Here is a 16584-nt window from a genome sequence, read left to right on the forward strand (position 1 = left end):
CTGGTAGATGTGGAGCTTAAACATGGCCTTGGGTACTGTTAGGGTGGAGTTCTGGTAGATGTGGAGCTTAAACATGGCCTTGGGTACTGTTAGGGTGGAGTTCTGGTAGATGTGGAGCTTAAACATGGCCTAGGGTACTGTTAGGGTGGAGTTCTGGTAGATGTGGAGCTTAAACATGGCCTTGGGTACTGTTAGGGTGGAGTTCTGGTAGATGTGGAGCTTAAACATGGCCTAGGGTACTGTTAGGGAGGAGTTCTGGGTAGATGTGGAGCTTAAACATAGCCTTGGGTACTGTTAGGGTGGAGTTCTGGTAGATGTGGAGCTTAAACATGGCCTTGGGTACTGTTAGGGTGGAGTTCTGGTAGATGTGGAGCTTAAACATGGCCTTGGGTACTGTTAGGGTGGAGTTCTGGGTAGATGTGGAGCTTAAACATAGCCTTGGGTACTGTTAGGGTGGAGTTCTGGGTAGATGTGGAGCTTAAACATAGCCTTGGGTACTGTTAGGGTGGAGTTCTGGTAGATGTGGAGCTTAAACATGGCCTAGGGTACTGTTAGGGTGGAGTTCTGGTAGATGTGGAGCTTAAACATGGCCTTGGGTACTGTTAGGGTGGAGTTCTGGGTAGATGTGGAGCTTAAACATAGCCTTGGGTACTGTTAGGGTGGAGTTCTGGTAGATGTGGAGCTTAAACATAGCCTAGGGTACTGCTAGGGTGGAGTTCTGGTAGATGTGGAGCTTAAACATGGCCTAGGGTACTGTTAGGGTGGAGTTCTGGTAGATGTGGAGCTTAAACATGGCCTTGGGTACTGTTAGGGTGGAGTTCTGGTAGATGTGGAGCTTAAACATGGCCTTGGGTACTGTTAGGGTGGAGTTCTGGTAGATGTGGAGCTTAAACATGGCCTTGGGTACTGTTAGGGTGGAGTTCTGGGTAGATGTGGAGCTTAAACATGGCCTTGGGTACTGTTAGGGTGGAGTTCTGGTAGATGTGGAGCTTAAACATAGCCTTGGGTACTGTTAGGGTGGAGTTCTGGTAGATGTGGAGCTTAAACATGGCCTTGGGTACTGTTAGGGTGGAGTTCTGGTAGATGTGGAGCTTAAACATGGCCTTGGGTACTGTTAGGGTGGAGTTCTGGTAGATGTGGAGCTTAAACATGGCCTTGGGTACTGTTAGGGTGGAGTTCTGGTAGATGTGGAGCTTAAACATGGCCTTGGGTACTGTTAGGGTGGAGTTCTGGTAGATGTGGAGCTTAAACATGGCCTTGGGTACTGTTAGGGTGGAGTTCTGGTAGATGTGGAGCTTAAACATGGCCTTGGGTACTGTTAGGGTGGAGTTCTGGTAGATGTGGAGCTTAAACATGGCCTTGGGTACTGTTAGGGTGGAGTTCTGGTAGATGTGGAGCTTAAACATGGCCTAGGGTACTGTTAGGGTGGAGTTCTGGGTAGATGTGGAGCTTAAACATGGTCTTGGGTACTGTTAGGGAGGAGTTCTGGTAGATGTGGAGCTTAAACATGGCCTAGGGTACTGTTAGGGTGGAGTTCTGGTAGATGTGGAGCTTAAACATGGCCTTGGGTACTGTTAGGGTGGAGTTCTGGTAGATGTGGAGCTTAAACATGGCCTTGGGTACTGTTAGGGTGGAGTTCTGGTAGATGTGGAGCTTAAACATGGCCTTGGGTACTGTTAGGGTGGAGTTCTGGGTAGATGTGGAGCTTAAACATGGCCTAGGGTACTGTTAGGGTGGAGTTCTGGGTAGATGTGGAGCTTAAACATGGCCTTGGGTACTGTTAGGGTGGAGTTCTGGTAGATGTGGAGCTTAAACATGGCCTTGGGTACTGTTAGGGTGGAGTTCTGGTAGATGTGGAGCTTAAACATGGCCTTGGGTACTGTTAGGGTGGAGTTCTGGTAGATGTGGAGCTTAAACATAGCCTTGGGTACTGTTAGGGTGGAGTTCTGGTAGATGTGGAGCTTAAACATGGTCTTGGGTACTGTTAGGGTGGAGTTCAGGGGTAGATGTGGAGCTTAAGCATAGCCTTGGGTACTGTTAGGGTGGAGTTCTGGTAGATGTGGAGCTTAAACATGGCCTTGGGTACTGTTAGGGTGGAGTTCTGGTAGATGTGGAGCTTAAACATGGCCTTGGGTACTGTTAGGGTGGAGTTCTGGTAGATGTGGAGCTTAAACATGGCCTTGGGTACTGTTAGGGTGGAGTTCTGGTAGATGTGGAGCTTAAACATGGCCTAGGGTACTGTTAGGGTGGAGTTCTGGGTAGATGTGGAGCTTAAACATGGCCTTGGGTACTGTTAGGGTGGAGTTCTGGTAGATGTGGAGCTTAAACATGGCCTTGGGTACTGTTAGGGTGGAGTTCTGGTAGATGTGGAGCTTAAACATGGCCTTGGGTACTGTTAGGGTGGAGTTCTGGTAGATGTGGAGCTTAAACATGGCCTTGGGTACTGTTAGGGTGGAGTTCTGGTAGATGTGGAGCTTAAACATGGCCTAGGGTACTGTTAGGGTGGAGTTCTGGTAGATGTGGAGCTTAAACATGGCCTTGGGTACTGTTAGGGTGGAGTTCTGGGTAGATGTGGAGCTTAAACATGGCCTTGGGTACTGTTAGGGTGGAGTTCTGGTAGATGTGGAGCTTAAACATGGCCTAGGGTACTGTTAGGGTGGAGTTCTGGTAGATGTGGAGCTTAAACATGGCCTAGGGTACTGTTAGGGTGGAGTTCTGGTAGATGTGGAGCTTAAACATGGCCTTGGGTACTGTTAGGGTGGAGTTCTGGTAGATGTGGAGATTAAACATGGCCTTGGGTACTGTTAGGGCTGGTCGGAGGGTTGCCACACCCCCGTGTTGTCGTGCGTATGTTCTAGGCACCTGAAAACTGTTGGTGGTTGCTGGGCAGATTACCAGGGGTTTAAAGGCCCAGACTACAGAAACGCTGTTAAGCTCCACCTCTGCTGCTGAGCGACACACGTACATGTCAGATGTTTGGACACTGACTCTGGCCGCCCTCCCTCCTCTCTTCAGCCCGGCGCTGTGGACCATCAGGTCCCGTGAAGAACCGTTAGCGCTCTACATGCCTAAAACTTCTGCACAGTTCTGTATATACCAAGCTTTCTTCAGCTGGGACAAAGAAGCTGGTCAGAGTTGATGGAAAGATGGATGGAGCCAAACACAGGACAATCTTGGAGCACAACCTAGAACAGGCAGGAGACCTGAGACTGGGGTGGAGGTTGACCTTCAGCAGGACAACGAGCCTACACACACAGCCAGAGCTACAATGGAACGGCTTAGACTGAAGGCCCAGTCAACGTCCAGAAGGGGGATGAATACTTCTTTGAAAATGTTTGAGCAGCTGAACATTTTTGGAAATGTCAGTCCCAGTTTGTCATGGAGGAGGAAGTTTGAAGTCATGAGTCTAGACCACTTTAGAACCACTCAGTCTAAAAGCCTGCACCATAAAATAAATCTGCTTGACTTCATTTCACTAACAGTAAACGCACTGATAGGATTTACTTTAATAAGAATTCTTTATTGTCATTCAGTTTTTAAAGATTTTTCAAAAATAACTGGCAAACATTCTGTAATAGCCCTGTTTCCAGTGCAGTTCTGTATTGTTTTTAATATATCCTGGTAAAAGCATTAAGTTATCATCCTGTCAGAGTAAGAAAGGTCTAGAACGACATCCCCCTGGAGGAGAAGTGGAGCAGAGGGTTAACAAGCTAACACTCAAAGAGAGGAGAACATATGGCAGCAGAATGCTAAGCACCCAAACATCACAATCAAGGTAATGAGTCTGACAGGTCAGCTCTGCAGGGACGGACACGTTCAGGAACGAGTCGGGGGTTTAAGACAGAACCTGACAGGTCAGCTCTGCAGGGACGGACACGTTCAGGAACGAGTCGGGGGTTTAAGACAGAACCTGACAGGTCAGCTCTGCAGGGACGGACACGTTCAGGAACGAGTCGGGGGTTTAAGACGGAATCCACATGTTGGAATGGTCGGAGACATTAAGCCCTCCAACACTAGAAAGCTGCTGTTAGTTACCAGTAAGATGTTCAGACTGGGGGATAGAAACTAAAAGTATGCACACATAAATCAGAGAAGGGTTTAATAGTTCGATTTGAGCAGAAACATCTCTGAGCTTTTCATAAATATTGTCCACTTCTGATCAAAGTGCTGCTTACGCTGCTGACCTCTTCACCAGCAGCCATTGTTTACGGGCTGGCAGTTCTATTAAACCACGCCCCTAGCTCCTCCTTCTTTCTCCTTAAATGATGCTGGTTGGTCATTCTGGAACAAGCCTATCAGCTTAAAGCTTTCAGAGATGATCTGACTGATGACAAACATGGAGTCTGGTTGATCCATCGGCTTTGTAGATCCCATGTTACAAGAAGGCTTGTTGGGATTGGGCTGTTTTGGAGTGTCTGTTAGTATTTCAGGACTCTACTTAGAAAGACGCAGCAGTAATAAGGCATTAACAAACTACAGCCCTGAAAAAGCTGGGACATTGTGTAGAAACAACAGAGATTTGGCAAAGGTGCAGGTGCTCAACAGTGCAGGGTGCTAGAAGAAAGTCCCGCCCTCCTCTCCTGAACCTCCTCTCAGCCACATCGATCCAGACACATTTCCTGAGGGGGTGGAGTCAGGGGTGGAGTCAAACAGCTCATTAACATTTAAAGCCACAGACACAGAAACAGCTGGTTCTGAGCAGGGCTGAAACAGAGGGGTTTATAGACCTGCAGAAATCAATACTGGAGTGTTTTTACAGAAACAAACTTCACAGATATGTTTTAGAGACCTCTGAGAACAATATAAACTTGTCTTAAAAGGTCAAATATGTGACCTTTTATATCTTGTCTCTGTGTTGTATTCTATTAAATATAGGTTGAAAAGGAGGTGCAGATTACTGTATTTGGCTTTTATGTCCATTAAACAGTGTCCCAACTTTTTTGGAACTGGGGTTAGTAAAGAATCTTTTTGGGTGTGACCATCAGAAAGCAGAGGAAGTGTTGTGGACCTTGTTATCAGAGTTAAACTGGAGCATACTGGGACTAACAGCAGCAGTGAGAACGTTAATGTGTGTCTGTCCTGGTCTTGATGATGGTGGTTGTACACTATATTGCCAAAAGTATTGGCTCACCTGCCTTGACTGGCATATGAACTTCAGTGACATCCCATTCTTAATCCATAGGGTTTAATCTGACGTGGGTCCACCCTTTGCAGCTAAAACAGCTTCAACTCTTCTGGGAAGGCTTTCCACAAGGTTTAGGAGTGTGTTTATGGGAATTTTTCACCATTCTTCCAGAAGCACATTTGTGAGGTCACACACTGATGTTGGACCAGAAGGCCTGGCTCTCAGTCTCCGCTTTAATTCATCCCAAAGGTGTTCTATGGGGTTGAGGTCAGGACTCTGTGCAGGCCAGTCAAGTTGATCCACACCAAACTCTCTCCTCCATGTCTTTATGGACCTTGCTTTGTGCACTGGTGCACAGTCATGTTGGAACAGGAAGGGGCCATCCCCAAACTGTTCCCACAAAGTTGGGAGCATGGAATTGTCCAAATCTCTTGGTCTGCTGAAGCATTCAGAGTTCCTTTGACTGGAACTAAGGGGCCAAACCCAGACTTGTCTCCACTGCTCTAGAGTCCAGTGGCGGCGTGCTTTACACCACTGCATCCCACGCTTTGAATTGCACTTGGTGATGTATGGCTTGGATGCAGCTGTTACCATGGAAACCCATTCCATGAAGCTCTCTACCACTGTTCTTGAGCTAATCTGGCCACATGAAGTTTGGAGGTCTGTAGCCATTGACTCTGCAGAAAGTTGCCGAGCTCTGTGCACTATGACCTCAGCATCCTCTGACCCCGCTCCGTCATTTTACGTGGCCTACCACTTGGTGGCTGAGTTGCTGTGGTTCCCGATGGCTTCCACTTTGTTCTAATACCACTGACAGCTGACTGTGGAATATTTAGGAGCCAGGAAATGTCACCACTGGACTTGTCGCAGAGATGGCATCCTATCACAGTACCACGCTGGAATTCACTGAGCTCCTGAGAGCGAGCCATTCTTTCACTAATGTTTGTAGAAACAGTCTGCATGCCTAGGTGATGATTTTATACACCTGTGGACATGGAAGTGACTGGAACACCTGATTTACATTATTTGGATGGGTGAGTGAATACTTTTGGCAATATAGTGTATGTGTGCTGGGTCTCTGAGTAAACCTGGTTAAATCAGCTGTTAAATCAGCTGCTTACTGACAGACTTGTTGGCGTTGGTGATGATGCTCCTTGATAAAACTGTACTCTTCATGGCTGTGCTGTCTCTGAACTGTTCCTCAGTCCGTTTTTCCTTCTTCCCTCCTGAACTGAGACTTTAAGCTTTGTGTCTCCGGCTCTGTCCACAGCTCTAACACCTCTCCACTAACATCGTAGCAGGCGATAAACAAAGTGTTGATACCTGGATTCAGTCTTTGGTGTAGCTCTATGCTGGTTTTTCCTGCTTCATCTGCCCCCTTCTCTTTTTTCCTCCCTTCTTCCCTCTCTCCTTCTCTCTTTCCTGACCTGCTGTCTTTCCCTCCTGTTTGCACGCTGGCTTCTTCCTTCCGTCCTTCCTTCCTGCCTTCTCTCCTTACTTTTGCTCCTTCCCTTCTGTCCTGTCTTGTCCTTGGTTTGTCCATTTAGCCTTTGAAAGCACGCTGTACACTCCCACTCCTCAAGAGTACGGCAGGACATCCTCAACACCCATATCTCCGTCCACGCCCACCTACCCAGCTCCTGGGGCGCCATCACCATCCTCCACGACTCCCCCGACCCCCCCGCTAAGGCATTCTGCCTCCAGATTTGCCACCTCCCTAGGCTCTGCCTTCCACCCAGTCCTGCCTCACTACGCCACTGTCCCTAGGAGACAGCAAGCCCTTCCCCAGGCTCCGCCCCCTGCTCCAGCCCCCGCCCCTGTCCCAACCCCTCCTTCTAAGTCTGTGGTGTGGTCAGCCTGTAACTTCACGCCCTTACCTCCATCACCTCCTGTCATGATTAGCAGCCCCCCAGGGAAGGCTGCAGGCCCACGGCCGCTCATCCCCATCGCAGCGCCTTCCCCCCTCACCCAGAAGCCCCCTTCGCCAGCCCCAAACGGCCCGCCTATGTTCCCAGCACCTTCTCCGGTCACCATCCCACACAGCCACACCCCTCTTGGTATCACTTGCCCAACCCCGCCTCCCCCACCCACCCCACCTCCTCTACCCTCACCTATAACTGCCCCTCTGTCTTCCTCCTCCGTCTCGTCTCCCCCCTCCTCATCCCAAGCTCCTGGTGTGCCCTTTCCCTCCACAGCACCCCCCGCTGCTGCCGCCGCCGCCACCTCTGCCTCTGCTGAGCACCTCTCCCTCCCCGTGGGCCTGGGCCTGTCGGGACCGGGGGAGCCGGACACAGCTACAGGCCCAGAGCCCCACCCGCCTCAGTGGGGCTCCACCTGTCAACCCCAGCCCCAGGGTAAGGCCTCTAGTCCGGACTCTGTCTCTCTTTTTCTCCAACTCTCTCCCCTTTTCACTACTCACATACTAACGGGGGGCTCCTCACAGTGTTGACCCCGTTTACACCTTCTATTTACATCTGTGCTGGGTAATTAGATCCCAAGTGGTGATCCCAGACGTTTACCACACCTCAGTGCATACACATGATGCCTCTTTTTAAACTGAGGAGCCATTTTAAAGCATTTTAGCTCAAGGTTAGGTAACCCAGCATGCTACCTTCAGTAAAGCTGCTGGTAATGATGAATAGGAATAACTCAGTGATGAGCAGAGAGTCAGCCTGGTTAAAACTAAACCCTAGAGGTTCAGCTGAGGTGCATCTACCCTGGAGTTTTAAAAATGCCTTTAAAACCTCAGTAACCTTAAACAAAAAGGGCTGGGAGAGAGGAGGGATAAGACATGCCCACTCCCTCCTTCCTACTGTCCCTGATCAGCCACAACATCTTTCAGTCTTTGCTCCTTTAAAGGTCTGATTATTAGTCAGTGTTCCACCCATTCAAGGCAGACTTAGTACGAGTTACCTGAGTGTGAAGCCATGATGTAGAACACAGTTACTCATGCAGTTGACTTAGTTTTAAGAACAACATGGTTAATCTGTGGTCCCAGGTAATAGCACTACTTTCCCCATGTCACAGCATCGTCTCTGATTGGCTGGTAGTTCTGTGACATCAGGCCATGGGTAAGAAAGGCCTTACAGTTGAGCCAAGGTAGCATAGTGCTGAATTATTTGATTTTGGACAATTATCAGGAAAATAAAACACCAATACTGATAATCAGCTAAATGCCAAATATCAGCATCAATAACCAACCAAGCAGATGATCAGCCAGCCCCTGGTCAGGACCCACTACCAACTCCTTGTTGGACAGTTCTTACTTTTTTCAAATATGACCAATATTTTTATGAAAAATTGGCCAGTTTGGATTTGAGATGTTCCAAAAGATGTGACAAAGCAAAGAAATGAGGACATGACTTCAAAATTAAAGCTCATCATAGATTTTTGGCCACATATTATTTTCTAGACGTACATCTGGAATCCACTGAAAACGGCTTCACTGTGACAGCAGAGGGCGAGTAGTGCTGTCAGTTAGCGCACAGACAAGTCAGGCTTTTCTGAAGCATTTTATGCCAAAGAACAAAACATTAAATTCTCTAAAGCTTGTCAGACCTTATGTCAGGCATCCAAATAACTCATCCAAATATAATGTAGGCTTTAAAACGTGAGAAAATATTGTCCTATAGCATGCATGGATGCATAGCTACGAGCTGAGAGGGTAGTGGTTACTCTTTAACAGCTTTTCACAAACATGCATCTAAAGAAAACTGTGATGTACTAGTTATCAAACCAACTCTGTTAGATTGAAGTGACTCCTCAGTTCATGGCAACAGCCAGCGAGAATGGCCAGAGAAAGTACGCCGAAGTAGAACTGTTCAGTCAGCTAGGTATCTGATTACCCAGCATGGATGCTGATACAAGATCTAAACCGGGTCTTCAATGTGTAAACCTCGATACTGAGCTGGACACAGCACAAAGCGAGTCCCATGAAAGCTCCAGAGGAGTTTTGACTGTCAGCAGAAGGAGAGTGTGGGTCCTGGCTGCTGTTCTGCTGTCTCTGATATTAAAGCAGCTTTGTGACCGTTGTGCTTGATGAAGCAGTCATGGTGGTCGTTTAGGCCCGTCTAACTTCTGTTGTCAGTCTGCATGTTCGTCCATGTGCTGGCTGCTTTAAGTGTAACTGGCTGACTGTTCATCGGGTATGGATTCTGTGTTGTGTGTCAGTGAAGCATGTCCATCTGTATGAGAGTCATCTGTTATTCTGTGGATACAGATCAGCTGTGACCTTTTCATCTCATGGTTGTTGTTTTTTCTTCTTTCATGCTGTCCAGTCTCCACTGGCTGATCTGCTGAACACATTCATGACTAGTTCATCTGAGAATGACGAAGCAACCAGGGGACATCACTGCTTCTACAATAGTTGTTTCAGCAGCAGAAGTAGTTGTTACACAACTGCCAGGACATTTTTTAAATTTAATAATATTTTACGAGTAATGATAGTCATTAAAAATTCAGCAGTCTTCACACTACTTTAGGTAGTCAGGCAAATTAGCATTAAGCTAACGTAACTTGTGTTGTTGGTAGAGTGTGTTCAGAACTCAGCAACAAGGACTGGTTCAAGCTCAGTTAGTTCCCAGATTTTACCCAGCTCACTGAACCAGGGGAATTTATCCTTCTCATCACAACAACCTCATCTTTCAGCACACTGCTCTCTACTGTCACATCACATCCTGCTGTCAGAGCTTCTCTGCTCACACTGAGAGCAGATGTTACGGTTTAAAGCAGTGGTTCCCATCCCTTTTGTTTTTGTTCTCAGGGCTGTCCTAGTCTTAAAGAAGAGCTAGGTCCCCCCAGGGCCATCCTGGAAAACTTAAACTTCAATTTAAATTGTTTCGGATGACAAGATCCCAGCATGCAGCCTGCAGGTCAAAAGATCCATGTATAAGCTACCCATTAGCACAATGGCATAGTGGGGCCGCTCTGAACAAATAAACAAACAATTGGATAAGAATGTCAATAAAACAGGATCTTTTCATTTTTGAGAAAAAAAAATCAAAATTTTGAAATCTGAAAAAAAAAAAAAAAAAATCAAACGTTTACAAGAAAAACACTTAAAATATTTGACTTTAAAAATCTTAATTTCTTATCAACCAAAACTTGGAAGTCTTGAGATTTGAACCTGAAAACAGCTGATTGTGTGGATGAAAAATTAGGATTTTTGGTCCTTGGTAAAGATATTTCAGTGAACTGGGGTTATCAAACCACTGGTTGGGTTTCTTTTGAATGAACACCTTTAAAATAACATCAATTTATGACTTTACAATAAAGGAAATGTATAACTTTACAATGTTGTAAATTTATGACTTTACAATCTTGTAAATTTATGACTTTACAATCTTGTAAATTTATGACTTTTGACTTTAAGCTGAGCTCTTTTATCTGAATTTTTTGGATTGTTGTCTTTTGATAAATGTTCTCATGGACTTAATGTTGATCTTGTCGAGGGTAGGCTAACTAGCTTACTAGCTTCTTGAAGTCAAAGTGTAGTTTGTGACCAAAGGACAGCCTTAATTGGTGTGACCTTTGACCTGCTTTACTGGGTGTGAATGCAGAACAAGTCAGTAGTGAATCAGAACAAAACAAACACGTAGGTAAGAGAGAGTCTTTAGGTTGGAGTAGTTTTTGTTCTCTCTTTTCCAACATGGCCGACCACGGTGACCTCTGTCTGTCAGTGTTTCCATCATCAGTGTCATTAGTGTATTACTGTCTTCTAATAACCTTTGACCCTAAAGGTCATCATAACGACAGGCGCAGACTGGATTCCTGGTTAGATATTGATCACTGCTCAGCATGCTGACGTTCCATCATAGATTATTGATCAGTGTTTTAGATCAATGTTGGAGACCAGGAGCAGCCTCATTCTTATCAGTTTACTCATTTGGGTGTGTATGGGTGTGTATTCTTGCACTGAAAGTGTGTTTTCTGCTTGTTTAATGCTCAGCGCTTCGTCCTCGCTCCATTCATTCACAGCCGTCAGGTTAGAGAGTTCAATCAAACCTCTGTAGTGACAGAAGCTCAACATTTGAAGACATTAGATATGAATATGAAGCCTTCCTTCACCTCTGACCTCGCGGTCTAAACGGTTCTTCTAACTAACGCTGCATGTTTATGGATCATAACTGTGAAACCTCGCTGCATGCTCTCACTCTCTGTGTGGTCATGTTTTATTTTGTTTTAATATCTGACACTAACATTACTGCATTATAATTCCATGGTGTTGGTGTAACCTGACTAAGATGTCAGGCTGACATATTGGTTAATGTTTCTCTGTTTTCTGCTGTAAGCAGCTTTTTCTCTGACTGCAACCTGACTCTACATGTAGAGAAAATAACTGATTTGACAGTGAATGAAGTAAAAGCTGCATGTTTGAAACATATCGATACTCAGGCTCAAGGTTTGTCAGACTCATCAGACACGTCTCTGAAATTCAAAGCTGTCTTCATACATGCACTCCCAGGAATATTTAAAACATTTTAGAAGCTCTGCCTCTGAAAATGTCCCGAGTTGCTTGTTTATTCTTCCTCTCAGCGGTGAGTTTTCCCTCTGAGACGAGGAAAGGGTGACTGAGAGAACAAAGTTCCTGGGACTTGGCAGGAAAGAGGCTGGCTAGAGCTTTGACTTAATCAGAAACTAACATTTCCTGAGTTGTTCTTAGTGAACTGCATGCAACAGACAAACTTTTTACCCAAACTTCACCTTGACTTTTCCCACCAGCCCATAAATACATTTCCCATAACCCCCCTCCCTTGTTTAAAGCTCTTTTCACACATGTAACCCCAAAATATTCTTGTCTGCCAGAAAACAAATCCTGACTTCACTCTTTGTTCACACTAGTCTTTAACAGCAGGAAGTTTTCCTGCAATTTTCTTGTCTTGTCTTTTAATCACACTAGCACAAAACTCCTGAAAAATTCCTGCATTTACCAGGTTAAGATGCATTTGTGGGTGCAAACAACAGAGTTCTTCTCCCCTGACTTGTGACTGACAGGCAAACTGCAGGAAAACCTCCTTCTGTAAGGGACAAGAGTAAACGAGCAAGTCAGGAAACCTTCTGGGAACAAGCAGCTCGGGCAGATTTCAGGCATAGAGATCCTGGAATTTTCTAGGAATTCTCAGGAGCGCATGTGTGAAAACCCCTGGCAGTGCTCTGGTTTAATAAAAACTCCTGGACACATGAGTGACGGCCACAGTCACAACTTTTGGCCCAAACCTTACCCAGTCCCTTAGTAGATTTCCCTTCACCCACCTCTCCCTATTTAACAGCCAGGACTTCCTGCTGTGAAGGACAAGTGTGAAAGAGCAACTCTGGAAATGTTTCCTGAAGATTTTAGGATTGCATGTGTGAAAACAGGTTAAATCTCTGCATTTAAACATGCAGCAATAAAGAAATAAAGGGAGTTTTCTGTTGCTGTTTTCACACATGTACTCCTGAAAATCCCTCAACTTTCAGGAGGCCTGTCCCTGAAATCCTTCTGATGTGGTTGTTCACACATGCTGCCCACAGCAGGAGGCCATCCCTGTGGGACGGGGGAAGGGGGGGTCCTGGGAGGCATACATGAAGTAAAATGAATGATGTAGAGTGTCTAACAGAGTCCACTGCAATGGCTTTTAGACTTGTGTCAGTGCTACCTGGACTTTAGATGTAGCTCTGCAAACTTAGGGAGCAGCTTTTAGCTCTGCTGGAGTCAATCCTCCATTTTTGGTTATTCACAGTGAAGAATTAATCCTAATCCAGTGTGAAAAAAATGCCTAAACAGAGATGAGTGCTGATCTGGTTTAGTTGCAGTCAGAAAAAAACCCTCACTGTGATTCCTCTTCTGAAATGTGATGATTGACTAAATCTGACAGTTTGAACTTCTTCTTTCCCTCTCCGCCATATTGGCCCCTCCCCCACCCTATATCCTCTCCTCAACAGACTTGGTGCAGACCCCAGGGTTAGCCACCCCTCCCCCACCCCCGCCCCTGCCACCCGGCTCCACTGTGACCTCGGCTGCCGCCACACCGGCCGTCACCCCGACCACCCCGGCCGGCCATCCTCCTCCTCCTCCACCTCCTCCTCTCCCCCCTACTCTGACTCCAGGCGGGACCCCCCCTCCTCCTCCAGGTCCACCTCCTCCTCCTGGAGCCCCACCCCCTCCCCCAGCACCACCCCTCCCCGCCGGACTGTTCTCTTCTGCCGAGGACCGCCCCCTCTCAGGTCTGGCCGCTGCCCTCGCTGGAGCCAAGCTGCGCAAAGTGCCAAGGGTGAGAACTTGATTGGCCATGTGATCAGTGAAGGCGTGACAGCCGAGTCCACAAGCACGCTGCCGCTATCATACACCGATCACGCCAAATCGCACGGAAGCTCATTATTAGAGACGGGAGGTCATTATTAGAGAGGGGAGGTCATTATTAGAGGGACTGGAGGTCATTATTAGAGGGACTGGAGGTCATTATTAGAGGGACTGGAGGTCATTATTAGAGAGGGGAGGTCATTATTAGAGAGGGGAGGTCATTATTAGAGGGACTGGAGGTCATTATTAGAGGGACTGGAGGTCATTATTAGAGACGGGAGGTCATTATTAGAGACGGGAGGTCATTATTAGAGGGACTGGAGGTCATTATTAGAGGGACTGGAGGTCATTATTAGAGAGAGGAGGTCATTATTAGAGAGGGTCGGGCAGTATTAGAGGGACAGGAGGTCAGTATTAGAGGGAGTGGAGGTCATTATTAGAGACGGGAGGTCATTATTAGAGACGGGAGGTCATTATTAGAGGGACTGGAGGTCATTATTAGAGGGACTGGAGGTCATTATTAGAGGGACTGGAGGTCATTATTAGAGGGACTGGAGGTCATTATTAGAGACAGGAGGTCATTATTAGAGGGACTGGAGGTCATTATCAGAGACAGGAGGTCATTATTAGAGGGACTGGAGGTCATTATTAGAGGGACTGGAGGTCATTATTAGAGACAGGAGGTCATTATTAGAGGGACTGGAGGTCATTATTAGAGGGACTGGAGGTCATTATTAGAGACAGGAGGTCATTATTAGAGGGACTGGAGGTCATTATCAGAGACAGGAGGTCATTATTAGAGGGACTGGAGGTCATTATTAGAGGGACTGGAGGTCATTATTAGAGGGACTGGAGGTCATTATTAGAGGGACCGGAGGTCATTATTAGAGGGACCGGAGGTCATTATTAGAGGGACTGGAGGTCATTATTAGAGGGACTGGAGGTCATTATTAGAGGGACTGGAGGTCATTATTAGAGGGACTGGAGGTCATTATTAGAGGGACTGGAGGTCATTATTAGAGACAGGAGGTCATTATTAGAGGGACTGGAGGTCATTATCAGAGACAGGAGGTCATTATTAGAGGGACTGGAGGTCATTATTAGAGACGGGAGGTTATTATTAGAGGGACTGGAGGTCGTTATTAGAGGGACTGGAGGTCATTATTAGAGGGACTGGAGGTCGTTATTAGAGGGACTGGAGGTCATTATTAGAGGGACTGGAGGTCATTATTAGAGGGACTGGAGGTCATTATTAGAGGGACTGGAGGTCATTATTAGAGGGACAGGAGGTCGTTATTAGGAACGGGAGGTCGTTGTTAGAGGGACTGGAGGTCATTATTAGAGGGACCGGAGGTCGTTATTAGAGGGACTGGAGGTCATTATTAGAGGGACTGGAGGTCATTATTAGAGACAGGAGGTCATTATTAGAGACAGGAGGTCATTATTAGAGGGACTGGAGGTCATTATTAGAGGGACTGGAGGTCATTATTAGAGACAGGAGGTCATTATTAGAGGGACTGGAGGTCATTATTAGAGGGACTGGAGGTCATTATTAGAGACAGGAGGTCATTATTAGAGGGACTGGAGGTCATTATTAGAGGGACTGGAGGTCATTATTAGAGGGACTGGAGGTCATTATTAGAGGGACTGGAGGTCATTATTAGAGGGACTGGAGGTCATTATTAGAGACAGGAGGTCATTATTAGAGGGACTGGAGGTCATTATTAGAGGGACTGGAGGTCATTATTAGAGACAGGAGGTCATTATTAGAGGGACTGGAGGTCATTATTAGAGGGACTGGAGGTCATTATTAGAGGGACTGGAGGTCATTATTAGAGGGACTGGAGGTCATTATTAGAGACAGGAGGTCATTATTAGAGGGACTGGAGGTCATTATTAGAGGGACTGGAGGTCATTATTAGAGGGACTGGAGGTCATTATTAGAGACAGGAGGTCATTATTAGAGGGACTGGAGGTCGTTGTTAGAGGGACTGGAGGTCATTATTAGAGGGACTGGAGGTCATTATTAGAGACAGGAGGTCATTATTAGAGGGACTGGAGGTCATTATTAGAGGGACTGGAGGTCATTATTAGAGACAGGAGGTCATTATTAGAGGGACTGGAGGTCATTATTAGAGGGACTGGAGGTCATTATTAGAGACAGGAGGTCATTATTAGAGGGACTGGAGGTCATTATTAGAGGGACTGGAGGTCATTATTAGAGACAGGAGGTCATTATTAGAGGGACTGGAGGTCATTATTAGAGACAGGAGGTCATTATTAGAGGGACTGGAGGTCATTATTAGAGGGACTGGAGGTCATTATTAGAGGGACCGGAGGTCGTTATTAGAGGGACTGGAGGTCATTATTAGAGGGACGGGAGGTCGTTATTAGAGGGACTGGAGGTCATTATTAGAGGGACGGGAGGTCATTATTAGAGACAGGAGGTCATTATTAGAGGGACTGGAGGTCGTTATTAGAGGGACTGGAGGTCATTATTAGAGACAGGAGGTCATTATTAGAGACAGGAGGTCATTATTAGAGGGACCGGAGGTCGTTATTAGAGGGACTGGAGGTCATTATTAGAGGGACGGGAGGTCATTATTAGAGACAGGAGGTCATTATTAGAGGGACTGGAGGTCATTATTAGAGGGACTGGAGGTCATTATTAGAGACAGGAGGTCATTATTAGAGACAGGAGGTCATTATTAGAGGGACTGGAGGTCGTTATTAGAGACGGGAGGTCATTATTAGAGGGACTGGAGGTCATTATTAGAGGGACTGGAGGTCATTATTAGAGGGACTGGAGGTCATTATTAGAGACAGGAGGTCATTATTAGAGGGACCGGAGGTCGTTATTAGAGGGACTGGAGGTCATTATTAGAGACAGGAGGTCATTATTAGAGGGACCGGAGGTCGTTATTAGAGGGACTGGAGGTCATTATTAGAGGGACTGGAGGTCATTATTAGAGGGACTGGAGGTCATTATTAGAGGGACCGGAGGTCGTTATTAGAGGGACTGGAGGTCATTATTAGAGGGACTGGAGGTCATTATTAGAGGGACTGGAGGTCGTTATTAGAGGGACTGGAGGTCATTATTAGAGACGGGAGGTCATTATTAGAGGGACTGGAGGTCATTATTAGAGGGACTGGAGGTCATTATTAGAGGGACTGGAGGTCA

At 46.5% G+C, this 16584-nt stretch overlaps 1 protein-coding gene across 7 annotated transcripts in view; it reads left to right on the top strand.

Moving 5' to 3' along the window:
• Positions 1-16584, top strand: part of enah (ENAH actin regulator) — a 313726-nt gene that overhangs the window by 282679 nt on the left and 14463 nt on the right. For 3 of the 7 annotated variants that reach the window (XM_041806187.1, XM_041806188.1, XM_041806186.1), the window contains exons 6-7: positions 6673-7479; positions 13046-13374. In XM_041806187.1, coding sequence (XP_041662121.1) covers positions 6673-7479; positions 13046-13374 — 1136 coding nt within the window. The remainder of the gene's footprint in view (positions 1-6672; positions 7480-13045; positions 13375-16584) is intronic. The other 4 variants (XM_041806191.1, XM_041806189.1, XM_041806190.1 and 1 more) reach the window with 3 other exon arrangements.

This window comes from Cheilinus undulatus, linkage group 14, assembly GCF_018320785.1.
Source record: "Cheilinus undulatus linkage group 14, ASM1832078v1, whole genome shotgun sequence".
Classification (NCBI taxonomy): domain Eukaryota; kingdom Metazoa; phylum Chordata; class Actinopteri; order Labriformes; family Labridae; genus Cheilinus; species Cheilinus undulatus.